Source organism: Apus apus, chromosome 26 (assembly GCF_020740795.1).
Source record: "Apus apus isolate bApuApu2 chromosome 26, bApuApu2.pri.cur, whole genome shotgun sequence".
NCBI classification, from domain to species: Eukaryota; Metazoa; Chordata; class Aves; order Apodiformes; family Apodidae; genus Apus; species Apus apus.
The window spans coordinates 4,822,634-4,849,912 of NC_067307.1; the positions used below are offsets into that span (position 1 = coordinate 4,822,634).

The following is a 27,279-nucleotide window of genomic DNA, read 5'->3' on the forward strand; positions in this document are numbered from 1 at the left end:
GATAATGAAATTACTTGTGCTAAAGGAGGTAATGGAGGAATTCAGTCTGAGTTCAGAGCAGTCCTTCATGTTTCAGTGTATTCAGCTTCATTCACTGTGGGAAGACCTGTCTTCTGTACAGGAATGGTTGAGGTGCTGCTTTACTTTCCCTGTGTGCTGACTTAATCTATTTTTAGGCAAGCCAGAGCAGTCTTCCCAGAGAGACCTGAGAATCTGTCCACAGCCTGCTTTTCTCTGCCCAGTAAAGGCACATCATGTTTCTGTACAAAAGAAGTGAAAGGCCAAATTGTGTAACATCCCATTACCAGCTGCCTTCTGTGGTCCATAAAGATGAGAAAAGTCTTTTGTGCCACTTGATCTTGATACTTGTTCAACAAGGACAAGATTGTACAGAAAAACAGTTTTCAGAGCTTACATGAGGGGTCATATTCCAAAACTTACAAATGCTTCCCTTATTCCTTAAAATAAGGGAATGTATTAGTTAATTATTTTGGTTCAAGTTCTCTTTGCTCACTGACAAAAATGTATTTGCATGTTGTTAGCAAATTACAGGGGTATTTTCCTATGTTTTGTTCATATGAGGCAAGAACTGGGAAAGAATTTTTAGGCAATTATTCCTTCCTGATATGCTTTCTTCTGGGGATAGAATTAATATTTCTAGGTTGTAGGAGAAGAAATCTCTGTGCCTTTTCTGTTGTTTGAATAGCTGTAAGGAAGCTATTGAAAATGCCAGCTCTTCATGGCAGTGCCTGCTACTCTGATGCCTCCAGACTGCACAACTGGATTTGCAGCACAGCTAGGCAGCCAGAATTCAAATCCAGATCCCACATCCAAACCCAAGGGCAGTGACAGTCAGTGGCTGCTCTGGAAATTCTGTCACAGGCTTCACTGATCGAGGAAGTTTCTCCTGGGATAACAGGCTCTTTGTAGGAATGTTTACCTTTTCAAGTTCATTTTAAAGATGAAACTGTTTACCAAGACTACAGTTCTCTCTTGAATTAAGGCTACAAGGGCTCCAGTTCTGGAAATACACTTACAAAATATGCACTACGTGACTTGTCTAATTGACTTCAGACCTGACAGGTCTATTTGAAGATCTGCAGCTGGAGTGGGACAGTCAGGAAACTGTGGAATGAAGTGATGGTAGCAAGCAGGGAAAAAACAAAGGTTTTCTTCCCTGTGTGCAAACTAGCAATGAGTGCTTTGCATTTTCTTTCTGTGCCATGTTTTAAAAGCAATCAGTTTTGGAAAGGAGTCTAGAATGCCATCTTCAAAAAGCTTCCCAAGTGGCAATTGGCAGGGCCTTAACATGGCAGCCCCACACTCACTTTGGGAAGTGATTCTTTTATTGCAGAAATCTTTCAGCATTTCTAGTTTGAGGTGCATTTTGGGAAGAGTTGCAGTCACATAAAGGTGATCTCAGGGCTCCATGTAAAAGAGAATCTGAATTCTTAGTTGACCCGGTTATTTTCAAGCCTGAGGGATGAAACAGTCCAGGCTTTGGGGATTTTCTTTTGTTTTTCTTCCTTGGGACTTTCAAGATGAGTTTTTAGAGGCAAGAGCTGGTCACACATGGGAGTCCTTTTTAAATGCCTTGTGATGAGTATCAGTCTGAAGTTTGCCCAGGCACATTAGCCAACAGCTGAAACTCCAAGTGCAAGGTCTGGCTGCATGAAGGATCAGTCAGGACAAAGCTTGACTCCCCATCTCATGCAGGGGTGGCCTTTAAAGACGGAGCTGTCATTCTCTGCAGATGGTAAAAAGCGTTGACTGTGGCATTGCATGGGCTGGCTGGGTTTTCAGAGTGCAGGCTTTACCTGAAAGAAGAACAAAAGACAGAAGACAGCACCAAATGAACAGAAGAGAATTTGGTGAATGTAACTCCCTCTCCCACCCTCACGTTGGTTCCTCAGGGACAGTGGTTTTGTTGTGGTTTATTACTCTCTTAGCTTTTCTCCTGGTTTTGGTGGCTCTAAAATCTAATGGGAAACCTGGCTGGACAATGCTAGGTGCCCTCAAGTTGGTCAGAGGCTCTGTCTGTCAGGGGTGGGAAATGCAGGAATGCTGGGGAGACACCAGGGGATTCCACCTTACTTTGAGAGGCTAAAGCAAGCCTTGCCCCCCAGTCACCCCCACATCTGCTCGGGGGGTGCAGCAGATGAGGTGCTCAGCAAGAAGAGGCACGTACTTCAGGGGGGAAGAAATTGGGAGAGCTGTGTCCTGCCCACCCTGCCAGGGTGCCTGCAGCAGCTCTGGAGAGCCAGGCTCTGCAGGCAGAAGTGCCTGTGTTAATAATGGAGCATTATGGACAAAGAAGGGATTTTGCTTGCTAGAGGAATGCAGTGATTTAGTTTTATCTGTCAAAAATGAGCCAGACACAGGAGCTGTTGTGGTTGGGCAAAGTATTTGTTTTGTTAAATGATGGAGTGCAGATGAAACCCTCTAGCTTAGGGCAGAACAGTGCTGCATGGGAATACCAAGCCTGCTTGTGCCCTTTCTGTGGATGGCCAATACTATTCTTCATTCAAAGCCTTTGCTGACTGCACACCCCAAACGGGGGTTTACTGGCTGGCTGATGGTAGAGCTGTGAACAGTGGCTGGGTTTATTTCAGAAGCAGGAGGGTAACACTGTGTAAATCAGGGGCTGCAGACAGAAGTTTAATCCTGCTCCCCACTAACTTACGTATTACCCAGTTAAAGTAAGAGCTGTCCTGAGTGTAATTTAGGGTGTTGTTTGGCCTGGGCCGTGTGACCACTGGCAGCTACTCCACCAGAACAGGGGAATGGCTGGAATGAGTGTTCTTAAGGTTTGGAGACAGTGTGCTGTTTATATGCTTAACTGGGGGATAAGATGCCAGCATCTCCAGTATGACAAAGCTCAGCTGGCTGGAAGTATTTGATGGATTTGTCTCTTGGCTTGCTTGTATTGGAGAGTTACTAATTTATTTTTCTGAAGTTGGTTTTTCAATATCTGTCCCTTTTAAGTAATGTTTGTCTTTCGTTTGGAAGTTTCCTGTGGGGGAAGGAATGCCCCCTTCCATAGAGAGGGCAGTGAAGCTGTGTTGTTTCTGCTCTACCTGAGCAAAAGAGAGCAAGGCCCTGCAGGAACATCCAGGTGACCTCTACTGTGGGCAGAGGTGCTGAATGCTGAAGCCTGCAGAGGCTGGACACATGTAGGGACAGGACATTGCTTCTACAGAAATGTCCTTAGGGCTGGGGCATCACACTGGCCCAGAGGGAAGCTGGGCTTGTTCCTCTGTGGTCTGCTGGACAAAGTCACTTTGATAGTTGAAGGCATCAAGAACTCTGTGCTAAACACAAGCCCATCTTGTGACAGCAATAGTATTAGGCACAGGACCACAAATGCGAAGGGAACTGAGTATCTTCAGCTTCCACTAGTGCTAAGACTTCCAGAAGTTCTTCCCGAGCTATTTGTCTCAGCACAGCACCATTTTCATCTGTAAAGTTGACCCCCATCAGGCCTTGGTGGTACAGACACTGTGTGTTGCTTTCACTTGCATGGCTTAATGCCTGGGGAGTGAATGCTGCAGGGATTTTCCCACTGTTGGAAAAAGGCTCAGCAAGTAATGGCTGATGGAGTTGGGAAGCTCTTAAGGGATTTATTCCTGTTTGCATGTCAGGAGTATGAAGATCTGAAGGAGGGAGAAATTATTAAATGCTGCTTTATGAGTGTGTATGGATGCAGCTGAGCACAGAGCAGGCTGCACACCAGGCATGGTCAGGAAAGGGAATGTGCAATAAAGGAAATAATTGAGGAGGCAGCATTCAGGGGCAGGAAGTCCTGCTCTGCTGGCTGGAGGGCTGCTGCCAAGTTCCTCAGTGCAAAAAGAGAGCATCTTGGAGAGAAGCCAGGATGGGAATTAAAATGAGTCTTTGTTCATTTTCTAAAATGCTCCCAGAAGAGGAAAAACCACTAATGACCTCTTGCACTAGTAACTCTCAGACTCAGAACTGGAAGGGGCTGCAGTGACAGTAATACAGGTCTTCCTGGGCAGCTCTCCAGTGAAGAGCAAGGAGCATCACTAAGTGGTACTCCTGTAACTCCAGCTGTCACCCAGTGAGAAACACCTGATCCTTCATTGCTAGAAGACAATGCAGGTGCCCACACGTGGGAGGTGCCCTCTCCACTGGGTGAACATTTCTGTAAGGCAAGGCCTTAGCCTGGCAGTGATTGAAACTTCTTCTGATTTGCCATGTGTATCTTGTTCACAATAGATGTCTTCCCAGGCCACACCTTGTTCCTTCAGGAGTTATGCTTGTCCAAAGCAGCAGCTTTCAGCTGAAAAGGGACATGTTGGGTCAGGGCACCTGAGGAAGCAACTGCATGTGGGAGGCACGTGGAGTGTCCAAACTGGGCCTGCCCTTGTAAGCTGGGACCCTATCCAGTGCCAAGTGATGGGACCCCTCCTCACCTGAGATGCTGGTGCTCCAAAACCACTCTTGGATATGGGAAGATCTCAAGGTGGTTGAACACACTGCTGGGCAGTTAGCTGTTCCACAGTCTTGGATAGGATTTCAGATTTTGGAAAGCAGAGAGCTGCTGGTGAGCAGTTGGGCCAAACCAGTCCTTGGCTGTGGAAGAGGAACTTCTTGAAACTGTGTTTGTGGAAGTGAATGGATGCAGTGGTGTACTGCACCTGAGAGCAACTTGAGGTAAGAGAAAGTCTTGTATAGTCAGGTGGGAGCATTGATTATCTCATAATGAAGCAGTTACCTTGGTGGCAGCCATTAACAAATAGCTTGGGATGATGGGTGAGGTGACAGGTGGGGAACAGGTCATTCTGGAAAGAAATGGTCCCTCTGGTCTCACCTTTGCAAGGGTGCAGGAGCCATTGAAGCGAGCTACAAAGGAGAACTCAAACTCTTAACCCTGACAGGTTTTGCATTTGCAAAGGAGGTGGGTACTGGCACAGCTTTACTGCATCCAGGTATCCCTGTTTTCTTCCTGTCTGAAAAACTGAAGGAATTTTCCTTAAATAATAATGGATGGATTTGATCTTTAAATACAGGGAAAGAAAAGGTTGGAAAGCACTGCAGACATGTAGTAAAAACTCATTTTGCTTTCACTGAAGGTTGTTTTTACTCAAAGAGAATGTAATTGTTGGCGAAGGAGGGTTTTTTCAATTTTGCTGTTCTTCTGGGCTGCACAGTTAAGGCTTTGCTAGTTATCAGGGTTCCTAAGTCTGCAGGCAATTAAAGTGCACTCACTATTGTATCAATAGAGGCTTTATGAAACTGCAGAGTAAAATTAATGAGCACTTTCCTAGGCCCTTGACCTGTGTATTATTAGTTGAGGAATTGCTCTGTGGGAACTCCAGGGCATAGGATTCCAGGATTATTTCTAAAATAAATTGCTCTTAAATGCTTTGTGCTGCCAATATAATGGCAGTAAAGTTTTTTGCTAACACAAGTCACCCTAAGAGTTAAATGTGCAGAGACTATTTCACTCTAATATTGCTGCATGGGCTGTTTTATAATACCTTTAACTGTGGTAGGCATATTGCAACTGGTTTGGAAAGCAGGGATTCACAAAAAGAGACCAATAAATTGGGAGTGGGAGCAGAATCACAGAGTGGGAGTTTTGAGAAGTTTTGATTTGGAAACATCAGAACAGTTTGTGGACATGCAGACTTTTTTTCCTGTGACAGGGCTGAAGTTAACTACAAAATATTTTAAAATCTCTGGACACCTCTGGGGTGAAATCCCTTTTAACATTGAAGTTGAAACAGAGCACTTTGAAACAGTGCATTTGAAACAAAATGTTTCATTTTATTGAAACGTTTTTCCATTGAAAATGTGATTTCAATTTAAGCTGAGTTTCCGAAGGAAACTTATCCCAAACACATCTTGTTGTGTGGGTTCAGGTCATGCTGGCATGCTCCTAACCTTGTCAGCCTGGTGGCAAGCTGCCTGTAATGGCCTGTGAGGAACTTCTGCTGTTCAGCTTGGGGGGGTACATGAATGTTAGCTCAAGGAAAATGCTCCTAAGAATTTTTTAAGGGCTACTTAAATGCTACAATTCTCATAGACATCCAGAGAGGCAAGAAATCCCAGAGCTGTGCTATGCTGTGCTGTTTGCCTTCCTTTCCTGCCTGGCAAAGAAGTAAACCCGAACCACACCATAAATGGTTGCTGTTATGAAAAAGTCTTAATTCCACAGCATTTTGCCTGCTATTATTCCAGTTACTATTTGCTTCCTGAAATGGATTGAACATATTTTGTAAGGACTGTCCTCAGGCACAGATGGAAACCAAAATATCTGCTTAGGTTTCACCTCAAAGGTTTTGTTGTTTAGCTGCAAGTGCTGAGGGACAAGAGATGGCTGTTTTGGAACAGGAGCTCCTCAGACCAAACCAGAAACATTTGCAACCAAAGATGCCCTGTCTCTATTTCAGTATGAGTGTTTGTGCATCTTGAAACTGAAAAGAGCACACAAGAGGCCTCTGCCTTTCTGCTGGCTGATTTCAGGCCTGTGATGGTCACAGCCCCAAACTCTCACACTCCCCTCTGGGACAGAATCGGAGGCCTGGGAAGATGCTGTGACCTCTGCCTGTAGCTGCAGGGACTGAGTGTTCAGATGCTCACCTGTAGCTTGCAGTAGGTTGCAGCTAAGAGACCCTGCTCCCTCTGATCTCTGCTGCTTCCTGCAGGGAGGCTGTTCAAATTGTGACACCTGAAGTTTGACAATTGACAGGTAAATTGTCACGACTAGTGGAGACCTGGGCAGATCTTCAGTGGCATGAAGTCTTGCCACTATTTTTATATTTTATATTACTGCTTTGGTTCAGCATGGGGTCTCTTGGTGGTGAAATTCAGAGGTTTGTATGAGAAACAGTAAGAGAATTTGGGGCATGTTACCAAGGCAGATGGGGTCTCAGGGAACTAGAAAACCTAAGAAGATGCAAAGGCCTCTGGGCTTCAACACCTCTGGGTGGGGAGGTGCCTGTTGTATGAAGACTATGAAATCCCAGAACTGATGGAGAGTGTGTGCAATTGAAGAGGGAAAGCTCCTCAGCCTGCAGGGTTTGGTCCTGTTCTGTTTTTTCATAAACTACACCCCAGACCCTGTTGCAGTTAATGCAGGATCCCAGGTGCAATGCCTGACAGGTGAGGCACTAGCCCAGGACTGGACAAACTTGAATTCTACCATCCGTTCTGCTGGATCTGCCTTGCAGAAGTCTTGCTAACAGTTTAGCTGGAAACTTTTTAAGTATTTCTTTTGAAGAAAAAATAGTTTGTTTTTATAAGCATAAACACAGTGATAGGGATTAGAGAATTGTTTTCCCTGACCAAAGAGCTTTCCTTGTAACAAAGAGTAATGATTACTCCTCCTTGCCACCATGTGTTTGCCTGCACTGTTTAGAGTGTGAACTCTTGAGGACAAGGGTTGTCTCTTGCTCTGGTTTTATACAGCATGTGGTGAAGTGAGGTTTCATAGGATTCTGGAAAAGCCTTTTGTAAGTGGGCTCTCATCTTCTTTCAGCTCTGGAAGGAGAGGAGGGAAATAGATCATTGCCAGAGAGACACCTCACTTCACAGCACAGTAACCTTGGAAGAAAGGAGGTGAAAGCACCTCTAGTGTATGACCTAGAACAGGTGCCTTTTGCTCATATCCCTGCTGAGTTTGGCTCCCACTCAAGCAGCTTTGCAGCCAGCCAGCATTGCAGGACAGTGCATTCAGGGAGCTTTCATTTCCCTTTAGATATTAGACCAGGCTGTTCATTAGAATAATAAAAAAAAAAATTAAAATCCTGTGTGTGATAAAGTAAATGCTGAGTTTCTTTTGCTGTGATGGGAGAGTCCCCAGGAGAGCCAGGCAGCAATGGAGTCTTTTCTTCACAATAAAAGCTGCCCCAGTCTCTCTGACAAGGATCATGCTTTGCCTTTCCCTTCCCTATTGATCAAGGCACATCCAGTTTGTTTCTCCTTTCTCTCCAGGGGGCTTATTAAAACTGTACTCTAGGTTTTCATAAAGCTTTTTAAGAAACACTTCATTCTTTTCCTGTTAGCACCTCTGAAGGTTTTCAGCATGCTATTGCTCCTCCTGCTTGGCAAATGTAAAAAAAGGATTGTTTTTTTCCTAATGTACTGGGATACAGGAGCCATTCACATCTTCCCTGTCTCTGGAATGACATGAACCGTATTTCTCCTTGTTGTAAAGCACCTGAGGTTGAGCAGTGATGAGTGTTATTTGTTATTACTGTAGAGTCACTGTGCAGTGAGACATGGCTGTGTGGCTGTCTTCAGGCTACTGTCCCACCTGTGGCAGCAGTGCAGATGTTTCCCCACTCCTTGCCCTGAAGCAGTGATGGTGGCAGCCTGCCCTGGAGGTGACATCACGGGGCTACATGGCAGCCTTAAGTCCTCTGCTGCAGTTAACAGCTGGAAAGGCTCCCACAAGCTCTTCTGGATAGCACAGGGACCTGGGAGGTCCTGCCTGGAGTCCTGAGATCAGCTGGCTGATAGGGCTCATCACTTTGCTGGAGCAGTGAGTGCAGAACCAGATGAAACAGTATCACAGAATATGCTGTGTTGGAAGGACCCATCAGGATCATAAAGTCCAACTCCTTTTCTGATTTCAATCAGGAACCTCTGGAACACCAACCAGTGAATTTTACTGATTTTCTATACGAAATCTGTGCCATTACACAAATCAGAAAGAAGGGTACTTCTTATTTTTCAAGTAGAAGCTTCAGAACATTAGGTCTTTCTACTACTTCATATATAGCATTCTGAATATCCTCCTCAAAACAAACCCATGTTCCTCCTGATGAGTATTTGATTTTGTCTGCTTCCCCACCACCATTAGTAGGCTTTTGAAAATTAATTTCTATCATGCCCTGTACACTTTCCTCACCATCTTCTGGATCTTTAATTCCTTTCAACAGAGTGGTCTTCTTAGAAATCCTGCAACAGAGCTGAAACTTTTCCAAGTGCACATCAGTGCTCTGGGACACAGGAAGCCCACAGCACTTTTTTTATTAGCATTTGCAAATAAAGGATATTTGGTATTTAGCCTTCTTATTTTCCAGTGAAATCTGCAGGACTAAATCCTCCTACTGAACCCAACCTTGGAGGCCTACTAAAGCCAAGAGCTTGATGCATGTCTTTTAAAGAAGTCCATTCCTCTTAGGCACAGCATGAAGTCAGCACATTTAAACACATGCTTAAAGTTAAATCCATTTACTGCTGTGGTAACAAGCATGCATGCCACCCACCTCCCTCTCCCTATAAATCAGCAGTGCATTAATTTGTCAGCCACAGTACATGAGCACATTTATTAGATGCACCTAGTACTTCATTCATCAGTCCTGAATGTCAGGAGTCAAAGCTTCTGAGGGTCCGTGCGCCTTTGGGTTGTTATTCCAGCTTCCCTTTCTGGAATAGCTAATGTATGCTGCAAATGCCAGTGCAGTAAAGTGAGAAACTAGGAAATAAAACCTTACATGGGAAGATTGGGGGGAAAAAAACAACAAATCAAACCAAAACCGAACACAACAACAAAAGCTTATCTGGTCCATAATAGCATTTTGGAAAACTCTCAGGAGGAAGCCATGGTTCCTTGGAAATGCTAATTGATTGATTTATGCTTCTTTCTGTGTTAGAAGAATCAAGGATGTCTAAGATGAGATAGGGCTTAAAAATCACAGATTCTGGCTTTGCTCTGTCTCTCTGCATGATTGTGTATGTGTTTCCTGGGGCAAAATTTGAGGAGCTTGGTTTTAGGCAGCAATCTCAGTAGGCAATAGCAGAAGAACTCTGGAGGATGAGTAATTTCCTCTGTGGCATCTGGAGTGGTCATCCTTGTTCCCTGACTGTTAAAGGAATGTGCAGGCACCTCGTTTATCCTAACCTTTTTGCTAGCTAGGATCTTCCCAGGGATTGTGTACATGCCTTGGAGAACATTCCTTTGCAGGACAGCACGTGTCTGAGTGTGGGTAGATTGAAGGCAGCAGCCGATGAACCTTGGCCATCCCTTTCTTCTTCTCTCCAGGACTGCCTACAGCCCAAGAGCTGAGCCAGGTTTCAGTCTTGTGGCTAAAGGATTCCCCCTCTCTTCTCACATCCCGTAACCATTCCCCACTAGGTTCCAAATGACAGCATGTATCTAAAGATACCCATTCACCCTATGGATGAAGAAACACCTCTCGTGTGTCCTGTTCCAGATTTCCTGACATCTTTATATCTTTCAGTATCTTCCAGAAGTTCTTTTCCATTGTGCTTCAACTGCCAGCAGTACTTGTAGCATTTTCTTGCCCTTATTGGACTCTTGCAGGGAAAAGGAGGCTTCAAGGCCCAGCTGCCCTGCTTGCTCTACCAGCTTATTTGTTTCAAAGTCTACCCAGTTGAGTTTTAACATGTCAGATGTGCAGCCTGTTGAAAGGTCATTTACAGATATAATAATTATCTTGATATAATAGCAAGAATGACTCCAGGCATCATCTAGCTCTTCAGCAGCTGTCAAGAAGCAAGTTGCCAGTATTTTACACTTGGTGTCCTGGTGGGTCCCTCAGCACTTGGTGTCTGGCTTTTCTCAGTCCTTCAGGTGTTCAGAGTTTTTGGCTGCTACTCTCACTGTGGGAACAAGCACCAGAGTTTTATCTTGGTGTAAGTAGTCAAGATTAATTCCTATGGGAATTTGAGGTAATTGTGTGTATTTAGGGGCCAGCCACACTTGGTCTCCATCGATATTTTTAATGGAACATTCACTAGTTTAGTGTTAAAATTCTCTTTATCTTTAAAATGAAAGTTGTTTTCCTGGTCTGAGTTGACAGCCTTTATTCAGTAAGTGTTAAACACAGCTCATTGAATTCTTCCATGGTTCACTGTTTCCATGAGCACTTGTATTGCTCTTCCAAATCTTGATTTAAAAAAAAAAAAAAAAAAAAAAAAAGGAATGAAAGCAGACATTTCAAATGCTTCAGCCCTTTTTTAACCCACTATAAGACTGGGAGAAAGATTTCAAAATGTCAGTGGAACTTTTGCAAACTATTTTAGCAGGAATATTTCCTGTCTTGTTGGTTGTTCTGCTTGGATAAGGGCCAGTTTTTATCTAAACATAATTCTAGCTGTAAAAAAACATAGATATTTCACAGAGTGATAACTAAATTCTACCAGAAACTGATGAAATAAACATAAAACAAACCAAAATAAGAATCCAGGCCACTTTGGATGATTATGGTAGGATTTGTTGTGTATATATGCTCTGTCCTGGTTTTACTTGCTAGGGTTTCCTTCAAGTCTAGTTCATGGCAGAGTCAGAGGAGATAGAATCATGGAATGGTTTGGGTTGGGAGGGACCTTAAAGATCTAGTCCCAATCCTGTGACTAACTGGTCACATCAGCTGCCTTGCAGAGAAGCAGATGTGTTTGGGTAATGATGTAAATTTATCTTTGCAGATTGTCTCGAGTGGAGGAAAGAAAGACATTGTTTTTAAAATAATTTAAAAATATCTTCAGAACAAAAGAGTTAAAAGGCCACTTCAATCTGTGTTGTATTTTTGCAAGTTGATTGTAGAGTATTCTTAATGGCAAGATTTTTGTTTCAATAAAGGGCCAAAGGGGCAGGCAACCAGTGGACACATACAGCCTTATCCCTCCTCCAATTTCATGGCACCAGAGAGCCAGGATCACATCTTTTTTAAGCATTGAATATCAGCAGGTTCTATTTTGCAGATAATGGATGTGACTTCGTGCTGTCTGTTTAGAGGAACAGAACCAAATGTCCAGCTCTGTCTTCTCAACTGAGCTTTTATTTTGTGTTGGGGTCCAAGTTCCATTTCCAGAGATGTCTGGGGTGAATTCTTCTCTGTGTGGACTACCTCTCTTTTGTTTCCAAGTGTCAAAGATCAGGTTGTCTTGATCCAAGTTCTCCAGAAATTCCTTCTGCACAAGAAGAGAGTTTGGAAAATGCACTCAACCTGATTATTTTTTCCATTACTCTTCCCATTCTGGTCTGATGGGAAATCATCTGGCCACTGAATTGCAGTGCCTTAAGCAGGCACCTAATTTTCCCATCCAGCAGGTCAGTCTGCTCCTGAGTGTGTCCTCAATCTGCTGGTGTTGACATTTGGGTGGGGTCTTTTAAATGCTGTTACACAGACTGAAGTCAGGACTCTCTGCTTGCTTGCATCACTTGCATCAGCAGTGGCTGATGTTGGGGTGCAGTGGTACAGGGCAGCTGGCAGCCTCAGGAAGCCAGAACATCTGCTTTGGGTTAACAACCAGAAATAATGTCCATTCAGTGGTGGTTGCTGTATTGAGCTGGCTTGTGCAGCACTTTGCGTTGTTCGTGCGTTATCAGAGACTTCAAATGTCTTTTGGAATGGGGGGTTAATCCCAATTAGAGAGGAGGAGACTCCTAGAGTTGATGGCTTGTGATGTGGAAAACCCCTTCACGTTGTTGTGATGGTGTCTGTGTTCAACTGCCCTGGTTCAGCTCTGCCAAGAAGAGCAGGGTGACCTGTGGTGTGGACCCAGAGAGATCTTGCTTCAACTTTTCCATTTGGAGCAAACTTCAGTTCTAATATTGCCTTTGAGTTTATACTGCAAGAGAGGCAAAGAGTTGCAAATAAAATAGAATGTTTAAACTGCAGTGAAATATTGTGAGCTCTTTTTAAACTATTTTTTCAGTCTTAACGCTCTGAGTGTGTCCCATTAATTTTGATCTGAAGTGAAATAAGTGTTTTATGTAATTGTGAGCTTCAGAAAATTTAGACAAAAGCTGGGGCCCTTTGGGAAGGCAGTTGGAGGTCTCAGCCTCTTTGCAGTGAGATGGAGGGAGGGAAAAGTGCATTTTGTCTGAAAAATAACTGGAGCCTGGCAGTGGCCTTTGGGACACAGACTTGCCTGGCAGCAGGATGCTCAGGTGGGTACTGTGGAGAGGGGAGGTTTGTCTTAGTGGTGCTCACAAAATCTGTGTTTCTCTTCCAGTCAGATGGGACCATCCTGGCAATTGCTTTGCTGATCCTCTTCCTCCTCTTGGCACTGGTTCTTCTGTGGTGGTTCTGGCCTCTTTGCTGCACAGTGGTAAGTGGCAGGAATCGTCAGCACAAAACAGCAATTCAGTGTTGCCTGAATGTCAGAAGGGAGTGGGAAGGAGGCAAAGTTTTCCAGTAAGAAAGAGCATAGGACTGGTCACTGAACAAGACAGCATTTCTTCCCTTGCTGGCACTGGTTTGTGCTTCAGTTTCGTCTGCCTGACCTTTGGATTATACCCATGAAGTAACATTGTTGCTGACATACAGACCTTGTCAGGAGCCTTTTAGTTTTATTGGTCACAAAATGGAAATGGTTTGCAGAAACATATCAGCTGCTGTGCCTTTTTTGGGAAGAAATGGCTTTCCTGGGTGTTCTAATCCCTGTGTCAGTATCTCAGAGCTCAAGGGCTCCTGTAGCAGGGCAGGTGGGCTGAGCCCAGCCTGGAGTCCTTATTCTGCCTCAGTTACAAGAAAAAGACATTTCTTAGTGTGGAAATTTTTGCAAGATTAACTTCTTTCCTGGCTCAGCATGTCTGAAAAGCACTTTGAAATATCCAGATGGCAGTTTCAGTAGAAGTATGACTGTACTTCACTGAGCACTAATGACTTCTTCACACAATATTCTGTGGAGTTAAAAAACAGAGTTAATTTTAAAAGGTAGACAGAAATCAGGACAAAACAGGAGAGAAGGAAGAGGTCCAGGGAAAGCTTGAGACAAGCTTTTCTCTCACACATGACCCTGCTGTTTGTCTGCAGGGACCTGTCACTCTGCTGATCACCCCTGGGGCTGCCTTTCCAGTGAAGAGCAGGGCTATGGCTGATTATCATGGAACAGGCAATGCAGTGCAGCTCTGCTCTTGCTTTGGGTCTGGTTTGCACTGCAAATGCAGAACAAGAATTAGGGATGTTCAAATGTCAGCAGAACTGGAGTTTGGGGACTGGCTGTGTGTAATGTTTCAGATGATGCTTTTAAGACTGCCCAAACTGCCTCTGCTTTCTGGGTCACTATTGTTAGTCCTGATTGAAAATCACTTTTCCAGTGTTGTAGATTTACACCACGTTGTCCCAAACCTAGACTGTGTTGCTGAGAGTTTTGTAGCCACAGCCTGCAGGAGCAGCCACATTTGAGGATAAGTGTGGTGAGATACATTTCTCTCTCCAGAATAAGGGTGGAAATCTCACAGGAAAAATCTGAGTTGTCTATTTCACTTTCTGGCTGGAATTGCTAGGGGTAAGACACTTCTTTGCACAGTAGTTTGGCACCTCTGTCCTGAGATGAAAACCATAAGGAAAAAAAAAAAGATTATTTGGATTTTTCAGAACAATTAAATCAGTTTTAAAAATGGACAGAGGATTTAGCAGCATGGTAGGTTGCTGAGAGTTATTTGTCTAAGCTGGGTGGCACGTTCCCAGGGAAGCTGGGCCAGCTCTGTTGGTTCATGTGCATGGAAGTCCGTGGAGTTGTGTCCTTTGCAGATACTTAAGCTGATTTGGTGGAGAACTGCAGAGGTACAGAGGAAAGTGATGCTGCCTTTTTAAGGTTCTACAGGAGAGGGGTAAAGCTGACAGGAAGAGGGCAGGAATAAAAGCAGCAGGGTATGGACTAAAGAGAATATGGAGCTATGCATGGAGTAAGTAGTATGGGACTGCTGCAAGGGAATGAGGATACGTGAGATACAACATGAGGACAGTAGTTGTACAACAGTGTTCTTGAAGTGGGAGAAATACAGCCCAGATAAGCACAGTGAGTACAGCAGAGATAGTGAGTCTCATGTCTACATGAAACTTTATGAGCTTAATATTTTCCAGATTTAAATTCTGCACTTAAATTTGTTGTAGATAAAGAGCTTTTCCTCACCCTCTGTCCTCCTTTACCTCCCTCCTTCCCTCTTAGCAAGGTCTCCAAGTGGGGATCATCCCACTAATATTTTCCAAATGTTAAGTCCAACACATCCCTCTACATGCTGGAAGGATCACAGAATGGTTTGTGTTGGAAGGGACCTGAAAGATCATCCAGTCCCAACCCCCCTGCACGGGCAGGGACACCTCCCACCAGCCCAGGCTGCTCCAAGCCCCATCCAACCTGCCCTTCAACACTGCCAGGGATGGGGCAGCCACAGCTTCCCTGGGCAACCTGGGCCAGGGTCTCACCACCCTCACAACAAAGAATTTTGTCCTAATATCTAAGATTTTAATTCAAGAGCCTGTATGAAATCTCTTCCATCTCTCAGGCCAGTGTGTTTGGCAGCAGATCAGCAGCTGAGATACCTGCCTGTGCCTTGCTTCCCCAGCAGATGAATCAACAGAGCAGTACCCAGCCTGGTTGGCTTGGGGTGGAGAGAAAGAGAGCAGAGCAGTGCTTATTTACACATTAAGGAATGCAGTGTTGTCAGAAGACCAGAGTGAATTAAGGGCAGAGGAACTGGCTTGCACAACAGACAAGAGGCAGGCAAGGAATAACCTCTAATAATCCAACCACGGGCCCAGAGACGCTGCTGTGGATTCAAGCCCAGGGATGTTTCAGAGATAATTGTGTATGTGTCCTGGGGAAAAGTAAAAAAAACACAACAAACTTTTATCCTTACCGAGTATCAATTTGTTTCTGAGTGACAAGCACATTTCTAAACCCTGAAATTCCTTTTGGCACTCTTTTTAATTCAATAAGAATAACAGTTCTTCAAGAAAGACACCGAGCCAGCTTCATCCCTGAAGTAAATGGACTGAAATCAATAGACTTTCTCTGGAGATTTATTTGGAACCCAGTATCTCCTTGGCATGCACCCATAAAGAAATGCTGTTTCCAAGTGTATCCAAGTTTATTTGTCTCAGAAGTATTCTGGGATGAAGTCTGGAATTTACCACTCAGTTTACAGTAGATGCTTAGTGGATCAGAACACTAATTAGATCTTTGCTGTGCTCGACACCAGCACGGGCAAAATTTCCCTTGATATCTGAGGGGGAATGCTACAAAAGCATGGGAGCCAGGTGCTAAGCTTTCAAAAGGTTTCAAGGATGTTTCTTCAACAACAAAAATGAAACCTAATTCTGGTAAGACCCCCAGCACTGCACACATTAGAATAACAATGGGAAATACAAAGACATCCGTAGCAGGGTGACCCCAGGTTTCCTGGGCAGAACTTACCTGCAGAAAAGCAAATGTCAGACCCTGGCCTTGTTGAAGTTAGTGGACATTTTGCTGTTGTCTTCTCATTCCTCCTCTTTCCTGGACAGTGTGTAACGTGGAGGAGACTGAGCAGTAATTAAAAGGGTGTGCTGGAGGCTAGTGAGGTGCCCTAGGGTGAAATTGTTCTGGGTAGGAGGCCAGCATAAGGCTTAGATTTAATATTGATCAAAACCAATTAGATTTTAATGTAGATGTAAGCCAAATAGATAACAAGCCTCCAAAACTGTCTTAAGGAGGATTTAGTTTGGCTGGTTAGGTCTCTTGGATGTATAATGAAGGTATAATCCGTACAATAGTTGGAAGGCTTGTCCATACTGGGACAGTCTCCCTTTTCCAATATGCAGCACCACACTGAGCAAGTGTCTCCCATAAAAATTGTCAGATGGAGTGAGTTGTGTTTGGGCCATGCTTTGCACCTAAACTCACTTTTCTTACTGCAGCTTTTTTAAATAGAGGTGTGGCTGGTATATAAACGAGGTGTTGGTTTTTTAAGCATCTAACACCAGTTTTAACTTCAAAGCTGTTTTCTGGAAGGATGCATGGAAGAACCCAGCAATCAGTTTGGCTCTCAGTCTGTACTGCAGCTGACCAGAAGTTTTGGAAACAAAAAGCTGGATGGGCAAAATACAGAAAATATATATTAAAACCACATGAAATGTAACTAAATTGGAGGAAGAGGAGTGGAGGAAATGCAGAGACTGTAATGCAAGCCTGAAGAGTCATAAAATTACATGGTATATGTTGGCTTGATGGAGGTTGCTCACAAGGGTCCAGGTTCTCTGATTCCCACTTGATCCCACGTCCACATGAGGCACAGTTTTTCTGCAGCTATGTTTTTGGGAGAAGGAAGAACAGGATCATTAATAATCTGAAACATTGGTGCAAACCAGGAGACAGAGAGAGAGAGACAAATGTGAGGCAGAAATTGCTTGTAGACCCTGCGGTCCCTGCCTTCAGCTTGGATCTGAGCTATGGAGGCAACAACTCACCTGATGCCACGTGGTAGTGTCGCTGAATTTATTGGAGCTTGATGTGGTCTGGAACATTCAAGCTCCAAATCCATACATGCAGCCACAAATGTCTGTATTTACAGCACAGTCAACCCAAACCACCCCGAGGTAGAACTGCTGTTGTGGGTTTATAGTGTAAATAAAGAGCCTGACTTGGGAATTGCAGGGCTCAAAGGGCAGCAGTAGTAAAGACAGTCTTATTAATCATCCGGAGTGCTCCCGGCAGCTCACTGCTCCTCCCAGCCTCCTGTCAGTCAGATCAGAATGGTTCAGGTGTGGTTATAGTGCTCTGTAACTGGCTGGCTCTGCAGGCCAGCGTGGATCCTGAAAATACCAGAGGCTTTTAGCCTGGGCTATCACCATCAGCTCTACAGCAGCCCAAGGAGAGAAGTGGGCTAACAGAACAGTGTCTGTGCCAGCCACTGACCTGGAGTGCTTCGACCTGATGCTCTGATGGGTCATTACCAAAAAGTTAAAGCCAAATTCTCCAAAGTGTCCATCGTTTCTGAGGTGTCCAAAGTGAAAAATCTTCACCGAGTTCCCTTTTTGGAAATTGCCAAGCTTTGCCCTCTGGAAGTTGGGAAGATATCCATTTGCCTTTAGATTCTGTGCCTAAACTTCAGATTCTCAAACCATTCTACCTGCTACTGCATTTCCTTAAGGCCAGATCCAAAGGCCAGTTGTTGAGAGAGCTGGGGCTCTTTAGTTTGGAGAAGAGGAGACTGAGGGGTGACCTCATCAATGTTTACAAATACGTAAAGGGTGAGTGTCAGGAAGATGGAGTTAAGCTTTTTTCAGTGATGACCAGTGACAGGACAAGGAGTAATGGATACAAATTGGAGCACAGGAGGTTTAAGGTGAATATCAGAAAAATTTTTTTACTGTGAGAGTGACAGAGCCCTGGAACAGGCTGCCCAGAGAGGTTGTGGAGTCTCCTTCACTGGAGACATTCAAAACCCGCCTGGACACGTTCCTGTGTGATGAGCTCTAGGTGACCCTGCTCTGGCAGGGGGGTTGGACTAGATGATCTTTCGAGGTCCCTTCCAACCCCTAGGATTCTATGATTCTATGATCCACCTTGATCATTTCCAGCACCCTTTGTTCCAGACCACAACAGATACTTCAGGCACTGTTGTTCTTTGTCCCAGCCCTGCATGGGAAGTAATTAACTCAATAAAAATTACTTCTTCCTTTGTTGTTTGTTTTTTTTTTTCCCTGGCCTCCTCTCACCTCTTCCAAAAAGAAGTTGGCTCAGCCCAGCTAAGGAGAAACAGGTCTTGAGGATGTAGTTTTACATAACCAGAAAATTCACTAGCAACCCATGAGTGAGAGCAAGAGCCTCTGCATGAAGCTGAAAGGAGCTGGGTTGTTTTTCTTTGCTCCAGAAAATGAAATTTCATTTATATAGTTTTCCAAAGAAAGTGGGTCAGACACTTGGAGCAAACCCCACTGATTCTGGCCTTGTTTATCACTGTGTAAGTGAAATAGCCTAGGAAAAGGAATGACCTTTGCAGATGCTACATTTTTTGATGCATTCTCTGGAGATCTGCATGTCAGGCCTGTGTTCAGTTACAAACTACCAGAGTTAATTTAATGGGAGTATTTTTTTATTTTCACCATGATGTCTTTCATAAGTGGGTAAATTTGACATGTGCTGTGATCTGGTTTGAAAGTGGTTTGTGCATGCCACAAAAAAAAAATGGGTCAGATGGATCATAGTTAGTGCTATTTAACAAAAAACCCTTTTTATTAGGAGAGCAAAAATACATATTCTCTGTTTTCTGGAAGAGTGAAGGCAAATAAAGACCACAAATCTCCTCAGTTAGTTGCATGCTCCCTTCCCAAATTTTAGTCCTAAATAGAGGTAAAGCCCTTTATCTTTTGTTTTATACTGTTTTCTCGTGTAGCTCCCACTTTAAATGATGATCTGTTCCATCTTAAGGCAGATACACTTCACTGACAAGAAACATATTGCCCCTATTCATCATATAAAACTCCAGGGAGGGTTTCTGAGTTTGTGCTTTCTGGACACTGGAAACTGGTGGAGCTTTCTGGTCTTCCAAAATGGAAAACATCCTAGACACATTCCTGGAATATGCAAAATTTGGATTCAACGTGTGCTCTCTTATGCCTGAAAGGCTTCAGAAATTTCAGGGCAACAAAAAACCAGTACTCTCCAATGCTTTTAAACTTCTAGGAGGTGGCTAATAGCATTCCTCTGCTTTTACACTGGCTTGTTCATCAGAAACAGCTGCTTCCTTGTAATACCAGGGTGGGTCAGCTAGCAGAGACCTGTCTGTCACGTGCCTGTTGAGATCTGTCATTAAAGGCAAGAGAAAGGCAAAGAATTACTTTACTGTCCTGAGTTTTCACAGCTAAGTGTGTAGAAGTGCTGGCAACAACTCTTGAAGTTCCTTCCTCTGCCAAAAGAAGCCACTGGCCACCTCTCTGTCCCACAGGCCTTTGCTGCTTGAAGACAAAAGCCCTCCTTGGAAGCTGTGCTGATGCAGAAGCCCTCAGGTATTCCTCACCCAGCCAGCAAAGACAGGTGCTGCACCATCATCCCTCTCTTCTTTCAAGCACAGGAGATACAGTTGCAGCAGCAATGGCAGAAATGGCTTGGGGTTATCAAAACAATTGCAGCACACGTGAACAAACACTCCAGCCTTGCCAAGCTGAACTAGCCCAAGCATTTTGCTTGGCCTCCAGCAGGGCCCTGTGTGTCATCTGGCCAGGCAAGAGGTGCAGCCCAGAACAAAGCCTGAGTCTGCTGTGCCAGCACGGGCTGTATCCTCACTGAGTTCCTCCAATGGCTTTTTCTTTCTTTTACTTGAGTAATTGTTTCTATTTGTGCAAAACAAGCACTTCTGGGGCACTGCCTTTAGGCTCTGGGACCTTCTTATTGTCACTTGGCACTTGCTTGTTTGAGGTGGCACAAAGATCCCGTGTGCTTCACTGCTTCCCTTACCCTAGATGAGCGTCTTGTGTATCAATACCTGAAGCTGTAGGAATCCAGCAGGGAAAAGGAAATGATTTGTACTATTTGTAGACCAAAAGCCTTTCCAGACCTGGGCAACAAGACAGAAAATACATATTTTTGTAAGGTTTTAACTTTGAAAGTTCATACAGGCTCCAAGGCAGAGAAGACTAAACTCTCCCCATCTCTGGACTAATCCAAACTAATTTATGTTGCAAATGTATGGGGTTCAGTTGCTCCTAGAAGTGTGTGGCACTTAAAAATGGAAAGAATCTTGGACTGTGGTAGAAAAAACTTCATCTACTTGTAGAAATCTGCATGTGTGCATGTGTCATGAGAGGGAATGCAAATGTATGAATAACACAGCCCCCTTCTTCATTTCCAAGTCTGTAATCTCCAGAGTTTCTAGTGATACTGGCTGAGAAGTTGTTTTTGAATGCTTAGCTGGACCAAATATGTTGGATGGATTGTCCTGAGGTTTCATGCCAATGCAAATGAGAGAAACTCCTCTGGAACCCATGAAGTTCCACCAGAATCATGTCAGAGGAGGGAGTAAGGCCACTTCCAGTATGTATATTTTAGATCAGTTATCTGAAGTTTCTCAGTGTCCTCAGGTTTGGATTAAGGGGTTTGTTCCAAAGGACTTCTGACAAGTGTCACCCCTCACAGGGCCCAAAACATATCTGAAAGCGTGGCTAGAAAAGTCCTCTTTTTACTTGGGAGTGCTGTATGTGCTGTGTCAGGATTTATTGTGTCACATAAGAGGTCGTACCATTTCCTTAAACCAAGGAGCAGCCCTTTGGGTAAGCCACACAGATACCCATGAATTCCTTTCTGTGGAGCAGTACTTTGATGCACACAACTTTTCATCACTTGCTTTGAGCTGCAGGCACAAGCTGGGGGTGGCAGGATCACCAGAGAGGGGTGGATGTTGTACCAGGCACTAGCCAGCTGTGCCAGCCAGCCTGAGCATCCCTGGGCATCACCCCTCCCTTCTCCCTGATGTGCTTGGTGGCTTTAATGCCACAACCTGCCCCAAGGAGTCCTGCTGGGAGCAGGGCAGCGGGTGCAGCCACCACACTCCTCAAGTGTCATGTCCTGCTTCCACCAGGGCTTTGTGCTTCTGTGTAAACAAAGCTTCAGTGTTGCTTCCTAAAGCAGGAAGATTCTTTCAGAGGGGTTCCTGAGGACACTGCAGGCCACCAAAAAATAAAAGCCCTGCTGCCCAAGGACAGGTAGTGGCAGAGCTCTACAACCATCATTGCTCTGGGATGAGATACAAACAAGGGACTGATCCAGCTCCTCAAGAGCCAGAGGCACATGCTCTTCATTAATGGCCACATTGCATGACTCGGAGTTTGCAGAGGAAAATAAAAACAGTGAGCTCATCAGAGAAGGAAAAACACGAGTGAGAGGAATTGTTGTAAATATTTTTATCATCAGGGCCTTTAAAGTGATTGTCATTTTCCCTTTCTGCATTTAAACAGGGAAGCTGTTATTATTTTTGTACTGTGATTTTTTTTTTTTTAAGGGTAATTTTTAAGCCTACACATCTGGGCACCTCTGCACCTAATACCCAGTCCTGAGAGGAGCTGAGGATGCTCAGGGGTCTTTCCACAGATGCTCAGCACCCTGACAGCATCTGAATCGTGTCTTGGTGTGTGAAGAAAAAGCTGCCTCATCCAGATGGACTGGGGACAACCCATCCCTGGGGCAGCTGCACTGACATGACTGGCTGGATCCAATCTCTTGACTGCAGTGGCTGTGCAGCAGGGGAGAGATGTGATGTGCCTGCATGCAACTGCTTTCCCTCTGGAAAGCTCTCTGTTGCTCTTGGAGTGGAGGGCTGTGAATGAGAGCCAGCTGCCTGCTGAGCCCTAGATGCAAACTTTTTGCATGAAATAATAGCCTCACGCCCACATAAACTTAACTTGTTTCTATGGAGAATATCCTGGACCAGTCTAAAACCTCACCCTGCTTGCTTTGTTAGAAGCCCTGGGAGAGCCTCAAATGCATATATATTTATATATGTTCTTTTTAAAAGCTTATGAGAGTGAACTATATCAACTTGATAATATGAAAAGCATTTTTCATAAGAGCAATGGGTGGCACAGCCTTCTGGAATGAAGTCTGGGCCTGGGAGACAGAGGCTGGGGGTTTATTGCTGCTTTGCAATGTCCCAGAGCATTTTACGTCACCTTGGTTCCAGTCTTTGTTCTAACTGTAAATTATTTGAGGCAGGATTTGCACACCTGTGTGGTGGCCAGCAGAAGGAGGTGCTGATTTTGATAAGTTTGTTCAGGTGAAACAGTGATTGGTATCTGGTCTTAGAGACAGCCTTGGCTATGGCTCCTCCTGGGACTAGGAGCCTGGAGGATCAAGGATACATGACTTGGATTTGCTGTTACCCCACTTAGGGCAGGGGTCACCTAATGAGCAATAAAAATCAGGAGCTGTCATTAGGAAGTGTCTGTAGGACAGGGCTTTGGGACACCTGCTGTTTCTCAGTGATGTGACACCAGTAGCTCACAAACCCATCCCCTCATCACATAGAATTGTAACTAAGTTCAGGGATGCCTACAGCAGCATGTCCTGTTGGTTCTTTGGGTTTTTTAAACTGACATTTGAATTGTGTTAAAGAACAAAGTATGAACTTAACTGTTTTGTTTTTCTCTGATCCTTCTAGATCATCAAAGAACCCCCACCGCCTCCTGCAGAAGACAGTGAGGTGAGTAACCCTGGCAGCCTGATTTCCTCAATGTTTAGGAAAAGATTTTGTTCAGTCTGCTCACAAGAGGTTGTGATTCTGCTGCTTGGCAGAGTACTGACCATGCAAACCTTTCTGCTCAGCTCTGTAGCCTCAAAGTCAATAGTGGTTTAGCTAAACCAGGGTTTTTTTTGACTGATATGCATGTCACTCTGCTCATTTTGCTTTGTACAGAGGTAGAGATGTGGTGTTTGTTTACTTACAAGCAACTGCAGATCTGTGTATACAAGTACCTTCATGGAGCAGGTAGGAAAGGAGGGCAGAGGCAGGCAATGCTTCCCCTAGGTCAGAACAGCACCACAGAATTAGGCTGTGATTCACAAAAAAGGACAAGCCTTAAGTGTGTGTTTAACTTTGAAGCTAATGGAACCTAAATATAAGCTTAACTGCCTTCCTGGAACAGTAAGGTAATGATTTTGATGGTTTAGCATATGTAACTGCTGCTGGCAGCTGAGCAGTAACTCACAGTGCAGATCCTTTGCTGTGGATGAAGGCAGCCCACAGTCTTTGCAATGTGCCTGAAGACACTGGACCAGATTCTGAGCAGATGCAAAACCTCAATAAAATCATCTTGACATCAGAAGAGCTGCAATAACCAGGAAAATTTTAATGGAGAGGAACAGGAAAGCAATATTAAAACCTTCATCTTAATTCTGCTCAAGCTTTTTAGATGAATCTAGCAACAAATTATTTAAAGCTGTGTCACCGTTACTTAATTAGCAGACTCTGCCCAGAAGCATGCCCGGGTTTTCATCTGCCTCTCTCAATATCCTTCTGCTTTCAGCACGCAATGAGTCTCTTTTTGCTTTCCCTGTTTTGCACATGGGGTTTCACTGCCCAGGCTCTGGCTCTGCACGGGGTGTCTTGATGTCAATGGGAGTTTTTCCATTGACTTCACTGGGGTTTGGACCAGTTCCTCTTAACTCTGTGAGTAAGAGAAAACTTAAATCTATGCCCAGAGTGCTTTGGTTGGTTAGTTTGCTTTGCTTTGCTTTTTGTGTCTGGGAACAAATGCATTGCCTGCTTCAGCTTGCAAGTGGAAGAGCTTGCTGAAATGATCCTCTCTGAGCTCTCCACAGTCTGGCCCTGAGTCTGCCCGGGGCCAGTGCCCACCAGCACCCCTAAAGTTGAGCCCTCTGCCACACTAGAGGTGGAACCCAACCTGGCTTCTGCCTGCACAGAGCACAGGGAATAGTTCAGGGCAGCTGGAGCCAAGGCCACTACTAGAACCTCCATCTTGGTGGCACTTGTCCCCTTCAACAGGCCTGAAGCCAAACTCTAAACCTGAACATTCCTGCACCCAAGGGAGGTTTGGATGGACACTCCCCATGCCTCTGTATGCAGGCACCTGGCCTGTTTTCCTAAGTAGACATTTCTGTTTGGGCTGCTTTGGTAGCATCTGTCCTCTGGATGAAAAGGAAGATGTTAACCTAAAATTGCACGTGCTCTGTTCTGCATCACACATGCTTCCAAGCCAAGGGATTCAATTGCTGAAATTAATTAAAATACATCATTCTGGAATGCTGGGTCACTGGCCAAGGACTGGAAGGGGAGATTACATCCCCGTGCTAAGAGAGAAGGCATGCTTCATGTATAAGGAAGCCTTTTATCAAACCAGTAAGTGCTGCAAAAGCAAACCAGTTGCTGCAAAATAAACTAGTTGCAGTAGGCCAGTTATATTTGCCTCAGGTTAAGTTTAGTTAGGTTGGTGAGAAGATATTTCTGAACATGTTATATTTTCTCTCAGCCCTGCTTCTGACAGAGGAACAGTCTGTGCAGCCCTTTGGGCTGAGGAACAGTCCTCAGTTCATCTGTCTTTCAGAAGTGTCCTTTAGCAATATATTTGCTGTGTTGTTGTTGTTATTATTATTATTTTATATTATGTATTAATTTAAACTAACCTGGTCCTGTACCGTGGGGAACATGGGGCAAACCCTCTTTGTGCAGAAGCAGAACGTCTGTTTGCTCTCAGGTTTGCTCCCTGTAGGTGATGGCTTTAAATGCAGACTTTTCCAGGCTTTGGTTGTACCCAGAGTAGGGCTCTGCACAGTGCCTGAAAAACTGCATTAACTCATATCTGTAGTTTACCTGCCTCCTCATCACTGCAAGAGATCTGTACAATCTTTTGGCTCTCGTTCTTGCTGGTTTTGAACCCTGGGTTGGGGGGGGCTTTGGTTACAACAATGTGCCAATATTGTAGGGGCTAGTCTGATGGTAGAATTTGACCTGGACTTTCCACCAGAGCACGTTCCCCAAGCTCAATACTCAGTTATCCCTGTGCCAGCTTATACAATTAACAGCCAAAGGTTTCTTAAAAAGGAAAATGTACTTTATACAGTCTTGGAAACTGCAGAGCATCAGAGCAGTGCTTAAAAATGAGTAAGACTTGAAGCTGTGACTTGTGCTGTGCTTTTTTTTCCCAGACAGAAGAGCTTCCCCATGGTGCAAAACCAGCAGAAGCTCTGAAAAAGATGCATTTGATTGGTCCCATTTACTCTTGTAGCGCCTGGTCCCTAGAATGGGATTGGCAGGAGTATGATGCTTTCACAGAAGGTTGGATGCTCCAGGTTTTCTACTTTGCTCAAAATAAATAGAAGATGGAGTTGATTTTCTCCCATCCAGTCTGTCTTAGGTGTTGCAGATAGCTCTGTCCCTTGCAGAAGACCTAGCAGCTGCTTGTCTCCAGCATGGCAGTGCTCAGCCCTTAGAAAGCAGCATTACAGTTACAGTAAGATGATTTTTCTTACTTCTTCCAAAAAATCCTGGCAGAAAAAAAAAAAAGACGAGGAATTCTTGCATCAGCAGATTTGGGAGCTGGTGCCCATATGTCTTTGCACTGCAAAGAGAATGCATTTTACTCCAACAATGAAGGGAAAGTAGAGTTGCTGTCAGACCCACCAAGGGTTTTATTGAGCTCTGCTTTAAAGGGCTTTTGAGACATTGGAGACACGCTCACTGTTGGTGAAGGAAACCATTATTAGCTAGAAACCTGCAGTTAACTCGTTCAGAAATTGTAAATGTTGTCAATTTACTGCTGCTCCTCAGACATCACAGGGTACTGGAGGATGTTAAGCCCAGATAAAGGACAGATGCTTTTACTTACAGCCAAGAAAGATTGAGTTCATGCCAATCAGAAGAGGTGGATGCCTCAAGGAGCCAGTGAGCACCTTTCTGGTCTGTGATTAGTCAGTGATGGTGGATCAGAACCACAGTCTTCTGCCTCCTGTGAACAGCAAGGCTTTTTCTAGCCGTGGTGAAGGAAGACACAGCTGCTTTTTATTCATGTGTCCCTTCACCTTCAGGCTGGGCTTATTGGAACAACTCTTGCTCAACTCAGACCAGAAGCTTACCAGGAGGCTGAAGCTGGTTCTCACTGTAGCAGCCCATCTTCTACATAAGCAAACCCAACCTGCACACCTCTGCAGCTTCCAACCATTTGCTATTTGCTGCTTGACCCATGCCAGAGGTCTGCTTCTAGGCAGTCCCACAGGACAGACTGCAGGCAGAGGGTGCATAAACTGAAGCCCTCTAAGGCATCCCCAAGAGGCACACTCTCTTCTCATTGCTTCCTTGGCCTGTAAACAGAGAGCAGGCAACGTAAAAAATATACTGCTAGGTCTTCTGTCATGGCAGTGGTTTCTCCCACAGAAGGGATTCAGAGACACAAAATCCTCTGAAGTCTGGCAAAACCAGGCAGGAGATCTACCAGATAATCTGAGTGTGCCCTTTCCCCCTCGCTCAGACCTGTTTTTTCCATGCTGCTCTATCTTGATGATCTAAAGGTCTTTTCCAACCCAAACAATTCTATGATTCTGTCACCCAACCTCCACAGTCACCCCTAGCATGGCACCAGAGCCAAACCACCAACCAGCCTGTAATTGGATAATTCTTATGTCTGTTGTCATCCTACCCACATGCACCAGAGCAAACACACACAAGGGAGCCCTGGAGAGAAAGGGCTGTTCAGCAGCACAGTCCTGAGGTGCTGAAGGTAGTTATCACAGTCATGGGAGGCCAGCATGAAAAGGAGGAATTTAACTTACCACATGGCAGGTATTGTTAAGCCAACAGATGAAAACAGCTGATCAGCTTGAACTTCTTTGATTTTTGTGATTTGATTTTCTTTATTCCCCAGCTGAGCATTCGTGAGGCCAGAGAATGGCTAAAAGGGATCTACCTGCTCAGGGAGCTGCTTGCACCTTCACTTGCTGGTGTTCATTAATCTTTTCTGAATTGTTTTCCTGTCTCTTCCTGAAAAGCCTTGCTGGGGAGATAGAAAAATCAGCTCCAGATAAAGGATCTGATAAGAATTTTTTGTGGACAGCAAGGCAGGAAATGTA

General features: G+C 44.5%; 1 protein-coding gene across 1 annotated transcript in view; it reads left to right on the forward strand.

Moving 5' to 3' along the window:
* ANTXR1 (ANTXR cell adhesion molecule 1) overlaps positions 1–27,279 on the forward strand; it is a 102,522-nt gene that overhangs the window by 40,207 nt on the left and 35,036 nt on the right. The window contains exons 13-14 of the mRNA XM_051640633.1: positions 12,955–13,050; positions 22,859–22,900. Coding sequence (XP_051496593.1) covers positions 12,955–13,050; positions 22,859–22,900 — 138 coding nt within the window. The remainder of the gene's footprint in view (positions 1–12,954; positions 13,051–22,858; positions 22,901–27,279) is intronic.